Genomic DNA, 16,550 nt, shown 5'->3' on the forward strand with positions numbered 1-16,550 from the left:
GCAGATCTTTTTTATGCTCAAACAGCAACATTATAGACTAACTAAAGTTGAAAACGTGAAAAAGCATAATAGGACCCCTTTAAATTAATTACAATGAAACACTAAAAACTCAAAGCAACCATTATAATGTTTAAAGTGAATTTAGGCATCAAACAGTATTAAAAATGTATATTCACATTGAGATTTACCAAAGATTACATTTAACAGTGTTATAATATTATTAGTTTTGTTTGATTAGACTAACTTTAAGTGAGTGAACATTAGATGACAGATAATGCTTGAATAAATTAAACAAATAGGGTAAAAATAGCAAAAAAAGGAGAAATGAGCATACACAATTATAGCTGGTATATATGCAATATCGAAGATACCTTTAAATTTAGAAAAACAAATTGTCTGATAACCTGTCCACATCAAACGTCTGATAACAAATATATTGTGCATCCCTAATATTTTGTTACTTATTTTACATGATTACTTTAGTGAATATTACAACCACCATTTAGAGTGAATTTACATTTAAAACATACTCAATTATTTGTATTCAACCAAAATTCAAGAGTAAAGAATTCCATTATTATCATATCTTGATTAGATATCTTTATAACATCATATCTCTTCACTACAACCTTTTCTATTTCTGTTTAACCATTCACTCAGAGAACAAACACACAACTAACACACATGCCTCACTGATTAGAAGTCCCGTCACTCCCAGCTCTGTTAAGAGACCATGTGGAAACACTGGTGAGTGTTTGTGGTGGAGGGGCTCAGGCAATAAGACCCTAATATCTCTCCCACCATCAAAGCCTCGCTGCCCAAGGCAAAGGCAACGGGAGCCAAGCTCACATTCCTGTCACATATCAGATCCTTCCCACACCCATAACCAGCTGTGGACTTCACCACAATCAACACATCGTTCAAAACAAACAGCCTTTTATCAGATAATCGAAGAAACAATTTATTTACTCTATTAAACCCAATTGCAATAACAGTGGAAAAAGGAAGCATTACCTCTTAGGACTGATGAGCTCCACACAGCAGTCCAAAACTGATATGATTTAACTTTGGGAAGCTATCCAGAAGCAGAAGTATGCTGTTACTGAATAACAGAATTGGGGAAGTAATCCCACTTTAAACAAAGAGATCATTTTAAACAACGGGATGATAAAAATAAAAGTAGAAGTGGAAAAATGGCTTCAAATAGAGAGCAACAGTCGGGTTCTAGAAGTAAAATTCCATTCATTTTCGCCATAGAGCAATGGATTTTAGCAATAACTGTACAAACATTTCTAGCAGACCTACCATGACCTCTGAGGTTGTTAACAGCATATGCTTCTGTAGATGCAACAATAGGTTTTCATTTTTAAGACATTTCTAGGAAACTTTCACTATACAGAACATTTAAAATGATTGTATTTTATTCTTGTGGTCAATATATATTTTACAATTAGGCTTTATTTTGTTTCTAATTTGATTACACCACTCACAGTGCTGTATGGGATGAGTAGTTAATTCCTCAAAAAATAATTTAATATAATTTTTCTCATTTTCAAAAAGAATTTTGGCTTTGAATCAAAGTTTATGTTATGATTCATCTCTGAGCTGTTTGGTTTAGTACATGGTTTAAAATTGAAATGCCTACGGAGAGAATAAATGGAAAATAATACTTCCGGAAGTAAAGCAGTTGTAAAAAACAAGTGGTCAGAGTTCTTTTCCACGACATTCTAATTTATTGAGATGCACCTGTAAACTGTCACCAAACTTAAAACATCAGCATTTTGACCCAGTAAAACATTTCCATCTCTCTGTTCAAAATCTTCTTTCACCTCAAAACTCCAGCGCCTGAAAATAGGTTCCACTGACCGAATAGGAGTGGGAAGAGACAGATGACTGGAGTGCCATGTGGTCTACATAAACTTCATAGCAGAAAAAGAGAAACCCAAGGAAATGCACAATGTTTCCATCTCCACTTTAACAGGAGAACAAAACAGAGAGGGAATGTGAGGGAAGGATGATTAACAAAGTGGTGAGGGGGGAAAAGCAGCAACAATGAGGTTTTTATACATAAATCAGCCTGTTCTTCATGTTCAATCAATGCCAATTTCAATGCAAAAGCCATTGAGGATTGTTGCACAGCCACAGCTGTTGAAAATAACCAAGCATTCTTTGTAAACAAATGGTTTACATGCATTTTTCACCACAATTTTGAGGATCACAGGTCTGGCAATGTTTTGTCATGCATTGGACAAGTTGCTTTGAAACCCCTAAAAATGTTCAACTCAAAATTAAGTTACAATGGGATGTAAGACCAACTTTGTTCATTTTAGTTCCATCTGAGTCCATTTAAATTCCAACTTTCAGACTTTAACGTAGCACAAGAGATGTCTAGTGTATCCAGCCACTGTTTGTTGTTGATAAATCTTGATACCATTGTATCTTCTTGCTGCTGGCTGAGGTCACAATGAGCCATCATGGGATTTTAATTCGAGCACATGTTGCACACCTGCAGGGGGTAGTATTGTGTCTGGTCTTGGGCACCAGGTCCTTATGTTTGCTGTTTGAGATAAATGTCTACCAAGACCACTGGGGGATTCAAAATTTGCCCTCAGAGTGCAAAGATGGAAGATAGGATTAGAGGGCAAGAGATTCCATGAGGAAAAAAAAATGAGAGCAGAACACGTAAACATGCAGGTTGTGCTTTGCCTCCAAATCAGATGGAAAAACTATCAGTGTGAGTGGCAGCAACTGGAGCCATGTGCCCCAGAAGGCTCATGCAAACACAGATAAACTATGAAATCCAACGCTGAGGGAGCCTCTGTATATCATATTTATGATGACATCCAAATAAAGTCCTCACAAGCAGTGAAGCAGGTAGACACAGATGCAGGGCTATGCATCAGACAAAGCATGCGTTTCAGGTTAAGCGGTTAACAAGTCCAGCCAGTGAATATGAGGTTATCAGATTGGCCATAATCCAACCCCCAGAAAACCAAGGGTTGACACTTACCGGAACTAACCAGCCAGCTACAAAACCTTACCCGCCTCGTGCTTTACTTAACATCAAATTGCTCAATATAACAAAAAACAACACCAATATCTCTGAAACATATTGGTAATTCATAAATCTGTCTTTCAACAATTCACTTTCAGAATGACAGAGGCGAACACTAAGTTTTATCTCAGAAACATTTTAGGCAATCTTCCTCTTGAATGCATTTTGTTCCTGCTGGCAATTCATTGAGAAAGAATGATCAAATGACATGTAAATGTCAAAAGCCTAGAAGTGAAAAAAGGAACAATATCACTGCTAAGTGCCAAATGTTAAAGCACATTAAATTAAACACAGCAGAGCTAAGAAAAGACATTTTACCAACTACACAGCCAAACCGAACTCAACACACATTATACAAGTTATCAAGATGTTTTGAGCACCAGCATAAACAACTATAAACTCCTTCTAAGACACACTGAAAAGGCACAAATCAAATTAATTTCTTCCCTCTGTCAGACAAAAAAAATACCAGCCTCCCCCTCATGACCCCCACTCCCTCCACCCTGCTGACTGAGAATGTGATCTCTGGGAGTCTTGTCCCCCCAAAACATCTTCATTTAAGAAAAATAAATCAACACTTTTTGCTCAAATGCCATTGGAGAGGAAATGGGGGTGGAAGAAGAAGAAATAAAACATGATTCGCTCACCGCCCTGTGAGGAAACACTAAAACACTACTTTTCTCTAGTTGGAAGAGATGATTTTTAGTCATTGGTGGGTTAAATTATTAAATAAATAAATAATAATAAAAAAAAACATTAAGTATTTTTATATTTTTTTGAAGAAAATAAAGTTGATTTTTATAGTTATTTGCATCGCGATGCAATAAAGAGTGTATTTTAACTATTTTTATTATTACTAATTACTCTGTTTAAAAAGTTAATTGAACATGAGTAATTTCCAATCTGCCTCGATATCATACATATATAAAGGGTTTTTATCTAAATTACTGCACAGTAGTACCACAATCCCAGTTGGTTTTACATGCTAAAGATGAAGTTAATGAGCTGATGACACAAAGCAGCATGCAACAGTCCATATGGTGTGCACAGAGGGATCCCTGAGACATCTCTGAAACTGATCATTATTGTTACAGCCTCATTTTCATGATCCTAGTACATCATTTTTTATAACCAAAAAGCAGCTGCAGTTTTAGCATTATAAATACATGCCAACCTATAATAAAAACAATATGCACTCAACTTTTGAATGCAGATACAATTACTAGAGGGCAATATGGGCAATAAGTGCAATTTAATAATTAATTTAATGACAAAGCAATATAAATGAGATATACACAAAATGTATGCTTTTTTTTAAATTCACTGTAAAATATTTGAAAATATGAATGTTTGAGATAGCTGTCATTAGATTCTGAATATGATGTTAGTTGGAATGACCACTTTGACCAGGCCCATTAATCAGCCAACATTAAGCCATCTGTTTGGCAGATTAATCAGCCTGGCCAATTTATTGCTCTATCAAAACTCATGATAGTGAATGGAAAAAGAATAAGATGTCCAGGTCACTTCAGCTATGTCCAGTAGAAATGTGGCTTTTATGAAAACATTGATTTTTCATTCATTTCTTTGGGTTTTTGAAAGTCAATGATTCACAGATCTCATGAGATTCATTATCTGTCATTTGTAAAAAGAGTAATTTAAAAAGAGCTTTAAGGTTGCTGTTGTTATATCCATGTCCATTTCCTTACCACCTAGGTTTTTACAAAGTTCCCAAACATCCATCAGTGCACCGTTACAATTCATCCAAGCATAACCAGTGAGTTTAAACTTTCAGCACAATGTAATCAAGTGTTTGGATATAATCAATAAGACACACACAAACATATAGCAGGAGTTTCTAACTCTTTGTAAACTCCGGTCTTACTTTAGTAATGATGAGTGGCTCGCCGTGCTCCAGCCCTCCTTTCAGAGTGAATCCCCACGGAGCGCCTCCGTTCAGTTGCACATGGACGTGCTGGAAAGACACCAGTTGCTCAACGGTCTCCATCATGACTTCTGTGCCTTCAGCTCCGTCCGATCGCCATGCAATCACGACCCAACCTCATCACGACAACCGGAGACTCCACGCATGAGGGGACAGGCGGTGGCCAGTGATGGGCTTTCCGTGGACTCACTGTAGCGGAGGAAGTGCTTGAGAATGAAGAGTAGATTTGAGTGGCAGATGGAAAGGCCAATTAGAACAGCGCGTCGCTCTAACTGACCAATGAAATTGTAGCAGGGGCAGGATTTTTATGGACCGCTGCATTGTCCATTGTGCGACTGTCTGGGAAAACTCAGGAAAGTTGGCCGTTATCGATTCTTGGTCATCATAACTTTCAAACTACAACGGCGATCATTTACATGAAAGCTGGACAGGAACCTTCAAATGGGGTTTCAAGTAAATTGAAAACGAACTGAAATGTAACCTAATCGAGAGATTTTTTTTTTCAAAGACATGAGCTCAAAAGACAATTAAATGATCAAGTAACTTAAATGCTTTCTCATTAAGACTTACGTATTTCAACTCCGTTATGTGAAATGATCACGTTTCTGTTAAATGAGTTATTTAACAAAGGAGAGATCTTCTCTCTTTAACTAGCGAGGCAGGGAAAACCAAAACTAATGCAGCAAATTAAATAATGTTAGGCTACAGGGGAAAAAATGAATAAGATGGCATGTATTTCAAATTACAATATAAAGTGTAGCCTAACCCTCCTGGTATTCCGGAGCCCTTTTAGACAAAAAAAATAAAATATTATACAGTATTTTATTGTAAAATTACATTTGATGTTCTGATAGATCAGTTTTTCACCATATATAGTAAGTGAACACACTGTTAAGCAAATAACATTTTTTTTTGTTTTTTTTTTATTGACCAAAAAGCCTTTTTTTTTCTTTAGCTGTAGACGTAAGAGTAAAAAAAGGCCACTTGGGGGAGCTGTTGTTTCATGTGTTGTAGAAGTGTGACATGATGTGATGTGTCAAGCTGTATTTTAACCATTTAATGAAAGCTCAGCCTGCAGACAGCATATGTGATCAAAGCTTCAGGATGAGCACTTACCTTTCTTTACTAATCATTTCCACACTGATGAGCAGCTATTTCCTTAACCATTCAGCTATGTGATTAACAGAAGTCCAGTGATGTTCAATTTGTCATGTTGTTAGGACATCTGCATTCAGCTATTAAGCTGGAAACCAAATGATAAAAAACTGCAAAAGCGTGTCTAAATCAATTACCTGTCAAACACATGAGTATGGAGAGAGTATATAGTAACACTATATACTACGCTAATAACTACGCTTGATCAGCCACTTATCTGAAGAGTGTAACTGAAGAGTCATACAAATCCTATACCCTACAAGATATGCAACTATAGTGATGTACATTTCACAGAACATTCAAAATATTTTCTATTTAAAATTAATACATGGAAAATTAAAGAATATACACAAACACACACACACACATATATATATATATATTAAAAAAATAAAAATAAATCAGATTGGTTTTAAAAGAAGTGGAAAATACAAAAACATGACATTATAAAGATGCTAATAATTAAAAAAATTACCCTAAAGTACAGGCCCACCACGGGGAGCAACCTTTCTAACTTAGGCATTATAAGGTGCTGCAGTTTACAGCAAAGAGCTTTTCTCAACATGCTCTCCATTATCATTTTAGTAGTGGTACAGAACATGCAGGGTATCAATCTGAATGCATACTAGAACAGAACACTGATCATCACTTTAACAGTCTCTCAGAGACTCACCGTGTTAAAGTGAACGAGGTATAGACCCCTATAAAAGTAAGTAAGTAGTCTTTTACCGCAGGCACTTTAATCTAGAGTGACTTTCAATATATTTATTACATGGAAAATCCCCCTGGAGCAACCTCAGGTTAAATGCCTTTCTCAGAGCAACTTTCCAATTACAGCAATAAGACGTTACAATTAAGAAACCATAACATGCTCTCTCATTACCCTTCTTGACTTTTATCAGTCTCTTAGCATTCTGCATTCTAATCAACTCATTTCAACATAACTTTAATGCATCTCTCATACACATAAATGCACAGCCATATGAGCAGCTGAACGCACATGCAAGCACAAGCGCCCTTACGTAGATGAATACACTTGAGCACACATGTAGTGTACTTTTATGCATGACAGCACCCACACATCAGCTCAGCTGTATTCCGGTCATCTATGCTTCTCATTTTGACACTGATGTCTCAGAATTAGTTTGTGTAAGATCAATATCTATCTGTCTTCATTTCTATATAGAGTGTTTTGGTGCACCCTCTGGATTTTGTCACCCTTTCTTTTCATTCTCTTTTCCACTGTCACCTTAAACACAGGTCTGATTTTCCCCTATGACCCTTTTTCTGTTTCTTAGGCATTTACTGTACAAGAGCAATGGGGTCAAAATCTGCCTGTCACCATGGCAATAAACTGCTCCATTCATGCCAGCAGCTTGTCATCTCCATAGTAATGATCTGAGATCTGACCCTGACAGATTACTGTGCCTTAAATTCACACTTGCACAGGCAGTTATATGGCTGCATACTTCTAATATGCTGAGCCAGGGGAAATTTCTCTGCTTCGCTCTTATCTCTGCTCACACACATTCCTATCGCTTGATGGCAATATTTTTCCCCCCATTTTCTAAGGGTGACATGATTTGAATTCAATACATTTTGTTTGTTAAAACTCAATTTGTTGTACAATGCTGTTTCATAAATCAAAGAAAGTGATAGTGGATCTTGCTTAATAAATAGTGCAGCCTGTTTTAGATGTGAGAGGGGTTTGTTTAAGAGATTCAGTAGCGTAAATTACACACATACACACACTATTTAAAGCAATAGCAAATTGTACTCATATGCATACCTATATGTTTATATCTTTATACAAACATATATCACATATATACACATATTTCAAAAGTTTAAGGTCAGTAAGAGTTTTTTAAATGTTGTGAAAGAAGTTTCAAAATATTGGTCCCCACTGACTGGAAAAAAAAAAACAATGTAAGTCAATGGGGACCACAAACAGTTTGGTTACCCTCATTCTTCAAAATACCTTCTTTTGTGTTGAGCAGAAGAAAAAAATTCACATGGGTTTAAAACAAGCCGAGAGTGAGTAAATGATGCCAGTTTAATTTTGTGGGTGAACTATCCCCTTCATGTCTTTCAAAAAAATAGCACTGACCCCAAACTTTTGAAAGTTAGTGTATATAAAAGCATGTTATTTATATGATGATTATACTGAAATGATTAGAATATGTAAAGATGGGACAAACAAAATAAGTCTGTGCATAATATAGTCATCATAGCCAACAACATAGCCTATAACAGATATACAATATTATCAAATAATTCAAGTAGGCTACTCACATAATACACAGAACACAAAATAAATATGGTTGAAGCTGTTTGTCTGGTTGTCTTGGTAAGATTGTTGCCATATGAAGAACATGCATTTTGCTTTCAGTTCAGTGTGTGTGTGTGTCAGTATGTATTAGAAAGCCAATGAATTCATCAGTCAATGTCATATAGTCGCTGTACAGAGAGAGAACGAGAGAGGGGTATAAATGCAGAAGGAACATGTCAGAACAAAGTCTCTTGAAAAACATTAGTAATTTAATTTCAACATCTCAATTTAGCGTTCACATTACCTGAAATACAAAGTGTCTCTTGCTGAAAGTCACTCCCCCTCCTGTCACACCCGAGCTTCACAAGCGCTGCTGCGCACTGAGCCATGCACGAGGAAGCGAGAAAACCTACTGAGCTTGGTAAGCAAAAGCAGATCTCATTATGTTAGTATCTTGACAACGAAGCGATAGTAAACTTTAACTCAAAGTAGGAAAATAATACTATAGAGTTCGTTTTTAGTGATTCATTTCAATTTATCAGGCTGTAATCGACACATCGTATTTTCCTTCAGATTTTTCCCAAACTAGCCACAACATGCACTCCCATAGCAATGATAGGGTTAATCTGTCAGCTCTGTCGGATATTTGGCTGATGTGAAGAAAATATAGCGGTTAATACAATAGCATAATAAGAATCATAAATCAAAGTCTAATTTTTGAACAAAGCTTTTATTTGCATTTCTACGGTATGTAGCCACGTTAGCTTGTTTGCTAGCTAACCAGACAGTGAGATATAATCCATGACAAGAGCAAGCGTAACCCTTAGATATATGTGAACACACAGGGTTTTTTATTTTTTGTATTAAGTGTCATGCGTTGGTCTGTAAAAACGCAGAGCAAATCATAAACTTCTCTGAACGTAGGGAACTGCATCACTGGAAATAAATGGGGAGTTGTCAACTTCCCTGAGTAATTTAATGGGGTCATATGATGCGATTTCAAGTTTTCCTTTCTCTTTGGAGTGTTACAAGCTGTTCGTGAATAGATAAGATCCCTGAAGTTGCAAAGACTAAAGTCTCAAAACCAAAGAGATATTCTTTATCAAAGTTAAGACTCAATGATCTTTAAAAAAAGCATCATATGACCCCTTTAATGTCATGTACAACGGTGTGACAGGCTATACTCCGTCTAAAACTATTTTAAACCGCCTTTTGCGAATTATTTGTAATTGTTGTCCATGCAGCTTTCATGACTAATATTATTTTTGAGACTACATGATATATGTGTAAGTCTATTTAATGTTAAATACATTTGTAACACTGCAGGACCATTAAAAATGAACCAGTGAAGGCAAAAATTGTGTTTTAAAAAGGTGACACGGTTTAGAAATGTTGACCAGTTATAGGACCTAAGCTTTTTATTTTCCCATAAATTGTAACCCAAAAATCACATAAACTGTCATAAAACAGTATTAGATATATTAGTATATAACAACATAATTATTCAGTGCTTCCCAAGTAATTCTGACGGGCCATATCAGAGAGATAATATGCTGTTTGACCCTTTGACTGTGGGTTTTGCATTGACACCCTGCACTTTATGAATAAATAATGTGAGCATGCATGCAGAATAGCATTTGTGAGACTTGCTGAGCCTCACTGTCATGTTAAAGCAAATATGCGTACCATTGCTGTTACCATTCTTCTTTTGAGAGTGAGTAAATGATGCAAGAATTTAAATTCTATCTCTTTAAAATCTTCATATTCTGCCAATTTATAGTGCTCATGAAAATCTTTATTGATTGCCCTTGTCTTTTACAGTTTTTGAGTGATTGATGTCGCCAAACATAGTTTTGAAGGATGAACCGGGGCCGGGGAGTGAGAAAAAGAACGGCACCAGAAAAATCAGATGCCTTTGAAACTTGTAATGAGGAAATACGTGTGGAGATTCACCAGCTCTTCAACAAGGTTAGAGGTTACGTTCCCCCTGCTGGAGGAGAATGGACGTTGCCTGACCCAAGTGTGGTGCTCTGTGATCCTCATGTGAGTCACCCACGTTTGCAGGCTCTGAAACAATCACTAAATGAAGTGAAGAATCAACTCAGCGATAAAGACCTCTCAGTATGGCACCAGCATACTTGTTTCACCAACCGAGCAGGCACTGTTACAGCCCACCTTCGCTCCACAACCAATGCAGAGCTGTGCACCCAGGCTTGGGCCAAGTTCTATGAGATCCTAGGCACTTTTAAACTTCTCCCTGACAATGCGTTGAAGAGTGGCGAATTGAACTCCATACACCTGTGTGAAGCCCCTGGTGCCTTCATATCAGCTCTAAATCACTTCCTCAAGACGAGTGGCCTGCACTGCGACTGGAACTGGATTGCAAACACTCTAAATCCTTACTATGAAGCCAACGGATGTGGTTGCACTATTATAGATGACAGACTCATCGCACACACTCTGCCTTGGTGGTTCTTTGGATCCGACAACACAGGTGACATAATGCTTCAGAAGCATCTGCTGGAGCTGCCGAGATTTGTGAGCAACATGCGCAGTGTTGATTTGGTTACAGCAGATGGAAGCTTTGACTGTCGGGGGGACCCAGGGGAACAGGAGAGATTAGTTGCTCCTCTGCAATATTGCGAAGCCGTTTGTGCACTTCTGCTGTTAGGAACTGGAGGCTCATTTGTCCTGAAGATGTTCACACTATTTGAACACTCATCTGTCTGTCTGCTGTATCTCCCTGCATGCTGCTTCCGTTCTGTGAACGTCTTCAAGCCAGGCACCAGCAAGTCTGGAAATTCAGAGCTGTATATAGTGTGCTTGGACTATCAGGCCAAAGAACAAATTCGGCCATTGCTCTCAAAGTGAATCCGTAATTACGGACCAGACTTGGCATCCACAGTGGCGCTCTTTCCCCGTCGCTGCATTCCAGACTCATTTCTAAGTCAGCATGAAGAGATAGGCACATTTTTCCATGCATTGCAAGTTAACACAATCCAGGAGAACATCAAGCTTTTTGAATGCATGAGCGTAGAACGGCGCAGGCGATTGGAGCAGCTCAGGGAATATGCTGCAGAGTTTTATACAAAACGTTTCAGTGTTCACTACCTCCCTCGGAAAAGCTGGGTTTGCCGTGATGGTGTGGCCAAATGGGTAAAAGTCTGTGAAAGGAAGCAAATGGGCTCTTTCAATCAGCGCAAGGAGATGGAACTTCAGGGATGGAAGCAGCGCCTTGCCCATGGTAATCATGGGGAGTTCATAGAGAGACACTGTGCAGGGACAGAAGGATGTGAGATTGTACTTAGTGGCCCATTGGATGAGTGCGATTTGGAAGCCTGGTTTGCCCTTGAGGGAGCTGCCTTGCCGAAAGTCTGCAGCTCCACCTTCTGTGATCAAGAAATGCTAGACTTCCTGAATGAAGCTCTGGAGGAGAACCTGGGGGTCAAAGCGGTGAATCATTCTGACAGAGCTTTGCCAGTATGCAGCTCCTGTAGCATTGACTCCCCTGTAGGCATCTTATCTGAGATTTGCAGCAACCATGATGTGACATCTTGTTTGGTGCTGGGAAGACAGTCTTGGTGTGACGGAACACTTGTAGGCATTAAATTGCAGCCAGAGTTTTTGCAAGCACCCTCCTGTTGTGAGGTACAGGATTCCACATTGCACGACGGACAACCAGACTATCAATTTGAGCTTTTGAACACTGTGCTTTTTGCTCTGCAGAAACAGCATCAGGGATCGACCCTGGTGATTCCCTTATGTTCTGTCTTAACACGCTTCACCTCCGGCCTGGTTTTCACACTCCACCTGTGCTTTCGTTACATCACATTCCATTGTTTGTCTGGTTGGCCTCCTGCTGTTCTTGTGTGTATAGGTTTCTCTCCACCATCAGCACTACCCCGGCTGCTGGACTTTCTCCGGGACGTGTTGGAGAAGATGAAAAAAGTTCAACTTGAGCTGGGGAGGCAGATTCTGCAGTTTGTACCTTTAGAAGAACTTCTCAGAGGGGAATTACCTCGCTTCCTGTCTTCCTTCAATACTGCTGTTGTTCGACAGCAGCTACATGTGCTCATGCAGGTTGAATAGAGCACATAATGCTACCCCTGTATGCCTAAATTCTCTAGAAGAACTTTTCAGTTCGATTACATTTCAGTATAATCATGTCTTGGTTTACTTTAATTTAAAGAGCAGGTCATATGGTATTTTAAAGTGTCCTAATATTGCGTTGGAGTCCCCTACAACAGGTTTAAATGCAACTAAGGTCAGAAAACATTGTAATTTAATATTAGAGTCATTTGCCAATGATTTCGAAACGATTCATTCCAAGCAAGTTCGAAGAAAACCCCTCCCTTCCATAAACCTACACTGCTCTGATTGGTCAGCCGGCCAAACCTGCTCTGATTGGCACAGAGAGGAGTCCTTGAGCAAGTTAGCGAGCGCTACCATTGACAAAGCACCTTTACATAAAACAATAATATAGTGCTCCAATCCGTTCTTAAAATAATGACATAAAATACAAAAACACTTATGCAAGCGAATTGTGCCCACAGCTAAAGTTTAGCTGCTAAACTGTGAACACTTAAAACAATAATGGTGGATATGTTAGCCGAGTGCTAACGTGACTAACTGATGAAACAATACAGTTTGGAAACCAAAATATGTCTACTGTCTACTGTAATGTTTGAAGAACGACAGACAAAAGACGCTCTGTCTTAACTTTTAATCAGAACAAAGTAGTTAGAACAATGTCAGTCTACATTAATCGACACATTCTTAGGAACTAGTGGGTTCACAGCGAATTATCAGAACTACTTCAGTAAGACAGTAATATTGTGCTTTACCTGGAAACCTAAAGCTGCACTAGGTATACATCACATATTAGCACAAACATTTGGTATTTTGAGCACTCAATTGAAAATGTACACATAACGTATCAATCGTACTTACAGGTTGTGCTTCGGAGAGCTTGTTAGCCCAAATTAAGAAGATTAGAAGCCAACGAAGATAAAAGCCAAGATTAGAGAAGCGGTCCTTGGTAAAATGACATGCACACAACAAAAGGTTCGAATTGTATTTCTGTGGTATCCTTGAACACAGCGTCTTCTCAACATGATGTAAACACACTAACTAGCAGAAGTGTTTGTGGGCAGGTCAGACTCTGTTCGTATTTCGTGGGCAGGCGGGAATTATGCAAATGTGTTACCCAGTGACGTATACCGATAACAGGCAAAGATTCGAAAATATGACGACTCGTTAAGGCGATTCAGAATCGACTCTCTCTTTTGAGAGACAATATCTTTATTTATCATGCACTTTTTTTTGATTAACAACTTTGCAGATTGTTTTCATTTAAGGATAGCTACATTATAAACTGAAAAAAAGGGATATTTTTCAAAAACCCATATGACCTGCTCTTTAAGCCATAGTTGCACCAGTGCTACAGTGAATATGTAGGATACATTGGAACACAGAATTCATTTGTTTTATATATATACTGGGAAGAAAATATTGCTTTAATCTTGAATGTGCTGCATATGACTGCAAGGATTTTTAAAAATATATTAGTAATAGTATGTGCGGTTCAAAATGCTTATTTTAATATTTGTTTCATTCAATTTTTTCTTTTATTAAATGCTTGAAATTATATGTGTTTCCTTGATCAATTTGTCTGTCCTGGCTCATTTATTAAAACCTTTTCTTAATTGCATATATGGAGTGTTTTCACTTGTTGTTACCATAAATAGCAACTAACAGAAACTGTTATCAGAGTTTGAGGTATAATGGCTGGTATACAGTATATGGTGGAGTACATTAGACATTTGACAGTTGTGTTTGATTGTATTCATTATGACTGTGTTGAAAACTGCAAATTAGTTATTAATCTTTTGCATTGTATACAGCATTGTTTTCCAATAAAAGTGTGTTTAGGAATTAATGGACTTTACATTATAGCTGAAATCTATAATGCAACTCTTTCTTCTTTTTGTTTTCCAATTATAGTTTGTTGCATATTTTCTGTTTGTAATGAAACAATCATTTTAATTAACAAGATGTTTTGTAAAGAAAACATTTGATGAAAGATACTAGCATTTATAGCAAATATAAAAATGCATTGCAAAACATAAAAACTGATCGTTCTTTTGCAGTGGGGCTAGTAAAAATGTTAGCAGGTAAAAATCTATGCTGGCCCAAATAGCCTACAATTAAAAAATATCAAAATGTCCATTTTATTTTAGAATTTGGGACCATTTGCTTGTGATTGATTGATATATTTTTGAAGTTGGAAGTGTATAAAAATACATAAAAAATATGTCACAGTGGTAAAAAATAGGTAAGTGGTAAAAATCATTTACCTGTAGGAAAAAAAAAAAAATAATAATAATATTTTACTAGTTTCCTAGTGTTGATTGGTGTTCTCCTTTAGAACATCAAAAAATAACTATTAATCTGGCCAACAAAGTTTTGTTTGGTATGCATTTGCTCCTTTTCCTTAATAAATAATGTGACTATTTCAGTGTTCACTGAAAAAGGTTTTGACAAATAATAGTCAAGTCTGAGCCAAGGGCTATGAGTTATCTGAGTTATACATTTTTTTATGTTTGCAGATGTGATTCCGAGTGATCCAACAAAAGACAGAGAACAACCTATCAACATTTTTCTGACCAGAAGAGTTTATGGAAATGTATACACATATGTGAAGAGGCACTGTCTTACGTCTCATGAAGGTAAGTGTTTCTGCACATATCTGACAAATGCTACAGTTGAAGTTACTCCCACGCTGGGATTATGTTGTCTTCTCATTTGTTGGATGTTAGGGACTCCGTTCTTATCAACTGTGATTATTTTTGCGTGGATGGATTTCTGCACAGCAAGAGTGTGAGTTCTGTACTCGCATCTGCATCTGAACATCTGCAGCTTTCCACTAATCTCCCAATGCTATTCACATCCAACACTATCCACATTCAACCGTTTCATCCAGTTTACATCTAAACCAATAAACACAAAACAAACTGAAAGACAGCAGGTTGAAATGAACAATCTATTTTTTTCTTTTCTTTTCTTTTCCTTTCTTGTCTTTTCTTTTAACAGTTCATAAAGATTCTAAACATAATTTTTTTGTGTATCACAACAACTTTTGATAAAAATTACATCACCACTAAGGACTCTTTTACACCTTTCTGTCTTTGGAATGATTCTGTTTGGTCCTTTGTAAACTGTATAATTTACCATTTTCACAGGCAACCCAATTTTTTTTTAAATCTACAAAATATTGTTAAAGAGGTCATATGATGTTGCTAAAAAGAACATTATTTTGTGTGTTTGGTGTAATGAAATGTGTTTATGCGGTTTAAGGTTCAAAAAACACATTTTCCACATACTGTAGCCTACATTATTGTTTCTCCTCTATGCCCCGCCTTTCTGAAACGCATCGATTTTTACAAAGCTCATAGGTCTGAAAAGCGAGGTGTGCTGTGATTGGCCAGCTATCCAGTGCGTTGTGATTGGCCAAATACCTCAAGCATGTGACGGAAATGTTACGCCCCTTACCATACTGTGATGCCATGTCCCGGCCGGAGCGACGAGACAAAACAATAGAACCCATTATAAACTAGGCATTTGTTGCATCCAGTGGGGACATAATTACGGATTATAATGACTTATACTGTCTTTTTAGCATTGCGTTGCATCGCGCAGCTTGAGAACGGCGCAGCCGGTGGATTCGACGAAGGAGCGGCCGGCGGGTTTGCGTTAACCACATGTGACGACCCCGGGCTAGACTCCGCTTCGTACACGGTGAAAGCCGATCCGGCGATCCACAGCGCAAAATTTATGTATTTCCTCAGCGACCAGCACAGATCAGTTCTAGGCATAATGAAGCGGATATCGTCCTCTTTTGGAAGGCCAAACAAAGTAGTTTCGCTTTCACAACGAAACACAGTGCCTTTGCGACATGACGTCAACGGCAACAACAATACTACAGCGAGAATAAAAGTTATGCCTTCTTTCTTTGCATGAACAGTTGGGCAGCGTTATGCAAATCTTCCCACTTCGTGACGTAGACATGTGGGGGCGTGTTAGAACGAGCCGTTTTAGGAGGGCGTGGTTGACTCTTAACTTTT

At 37.8% G+C, this 16,550-nt stretch overlaps 1 protein-coding gene and 1 pseudogene across 2 annotated transcripts in view; one reads left to right on the plus strand and one right to left on the minus strand.

The window, feature by feature from the left end:
- The window catches only part of LOC107668595 (protein Shroom4-like), a 51,014-nt gene extending 45,832 nt beyond the window's left edge, over positions 1–5,182 (minus strand). For both annotated transcript variants that reach the window (XM_016460537.1, XM_016460543.1), the window contains exon 1: positions 4,941–5,182. In XM_016460537.1, coding sequence (XP_016316023.1) covers positions 4,941–5,066 — 126 coding nt within the window. In that variant the 5' untranslated portion in view covers positions 5,067–5,182. The remainder of the gene's footprint in view (positions 1–4,940) is intronic.
- A 3,602-nt stretch (positions 5,183–8,784) lies between these two features.
- On the plus strand, positions 8,785–12,664 carry LOC107668616 (cap-specific mRNA (nucleoside-2'-O-)-methyltransferase 2-like; annotated as a pseudogene).
- The last annotated feature ends 3,886 nt before the right edge of the window (positions 12,665–16,550 follow it).

The sequence above is a fragment of the Sinocyclocheilus anshuiensis genome, unplaced genomic scaffold, assembly GCF_001515605.1.
Source record: "Sinocyclocheilus anshuiensis isolate Anshui unplaced genomic scaffold, SAMN03320099.WGS_v1.1 scaffold337, whole genome shotgun sequence".
In the NCBI taxonomy this organism is placed as follows: Eukaryota; Metazoa; Chordata; class Actinopteri; order Cypriniformes; family Cyprinidae; genus Sinocyclocheilus; species Sinocyclocheilus anshuiensis.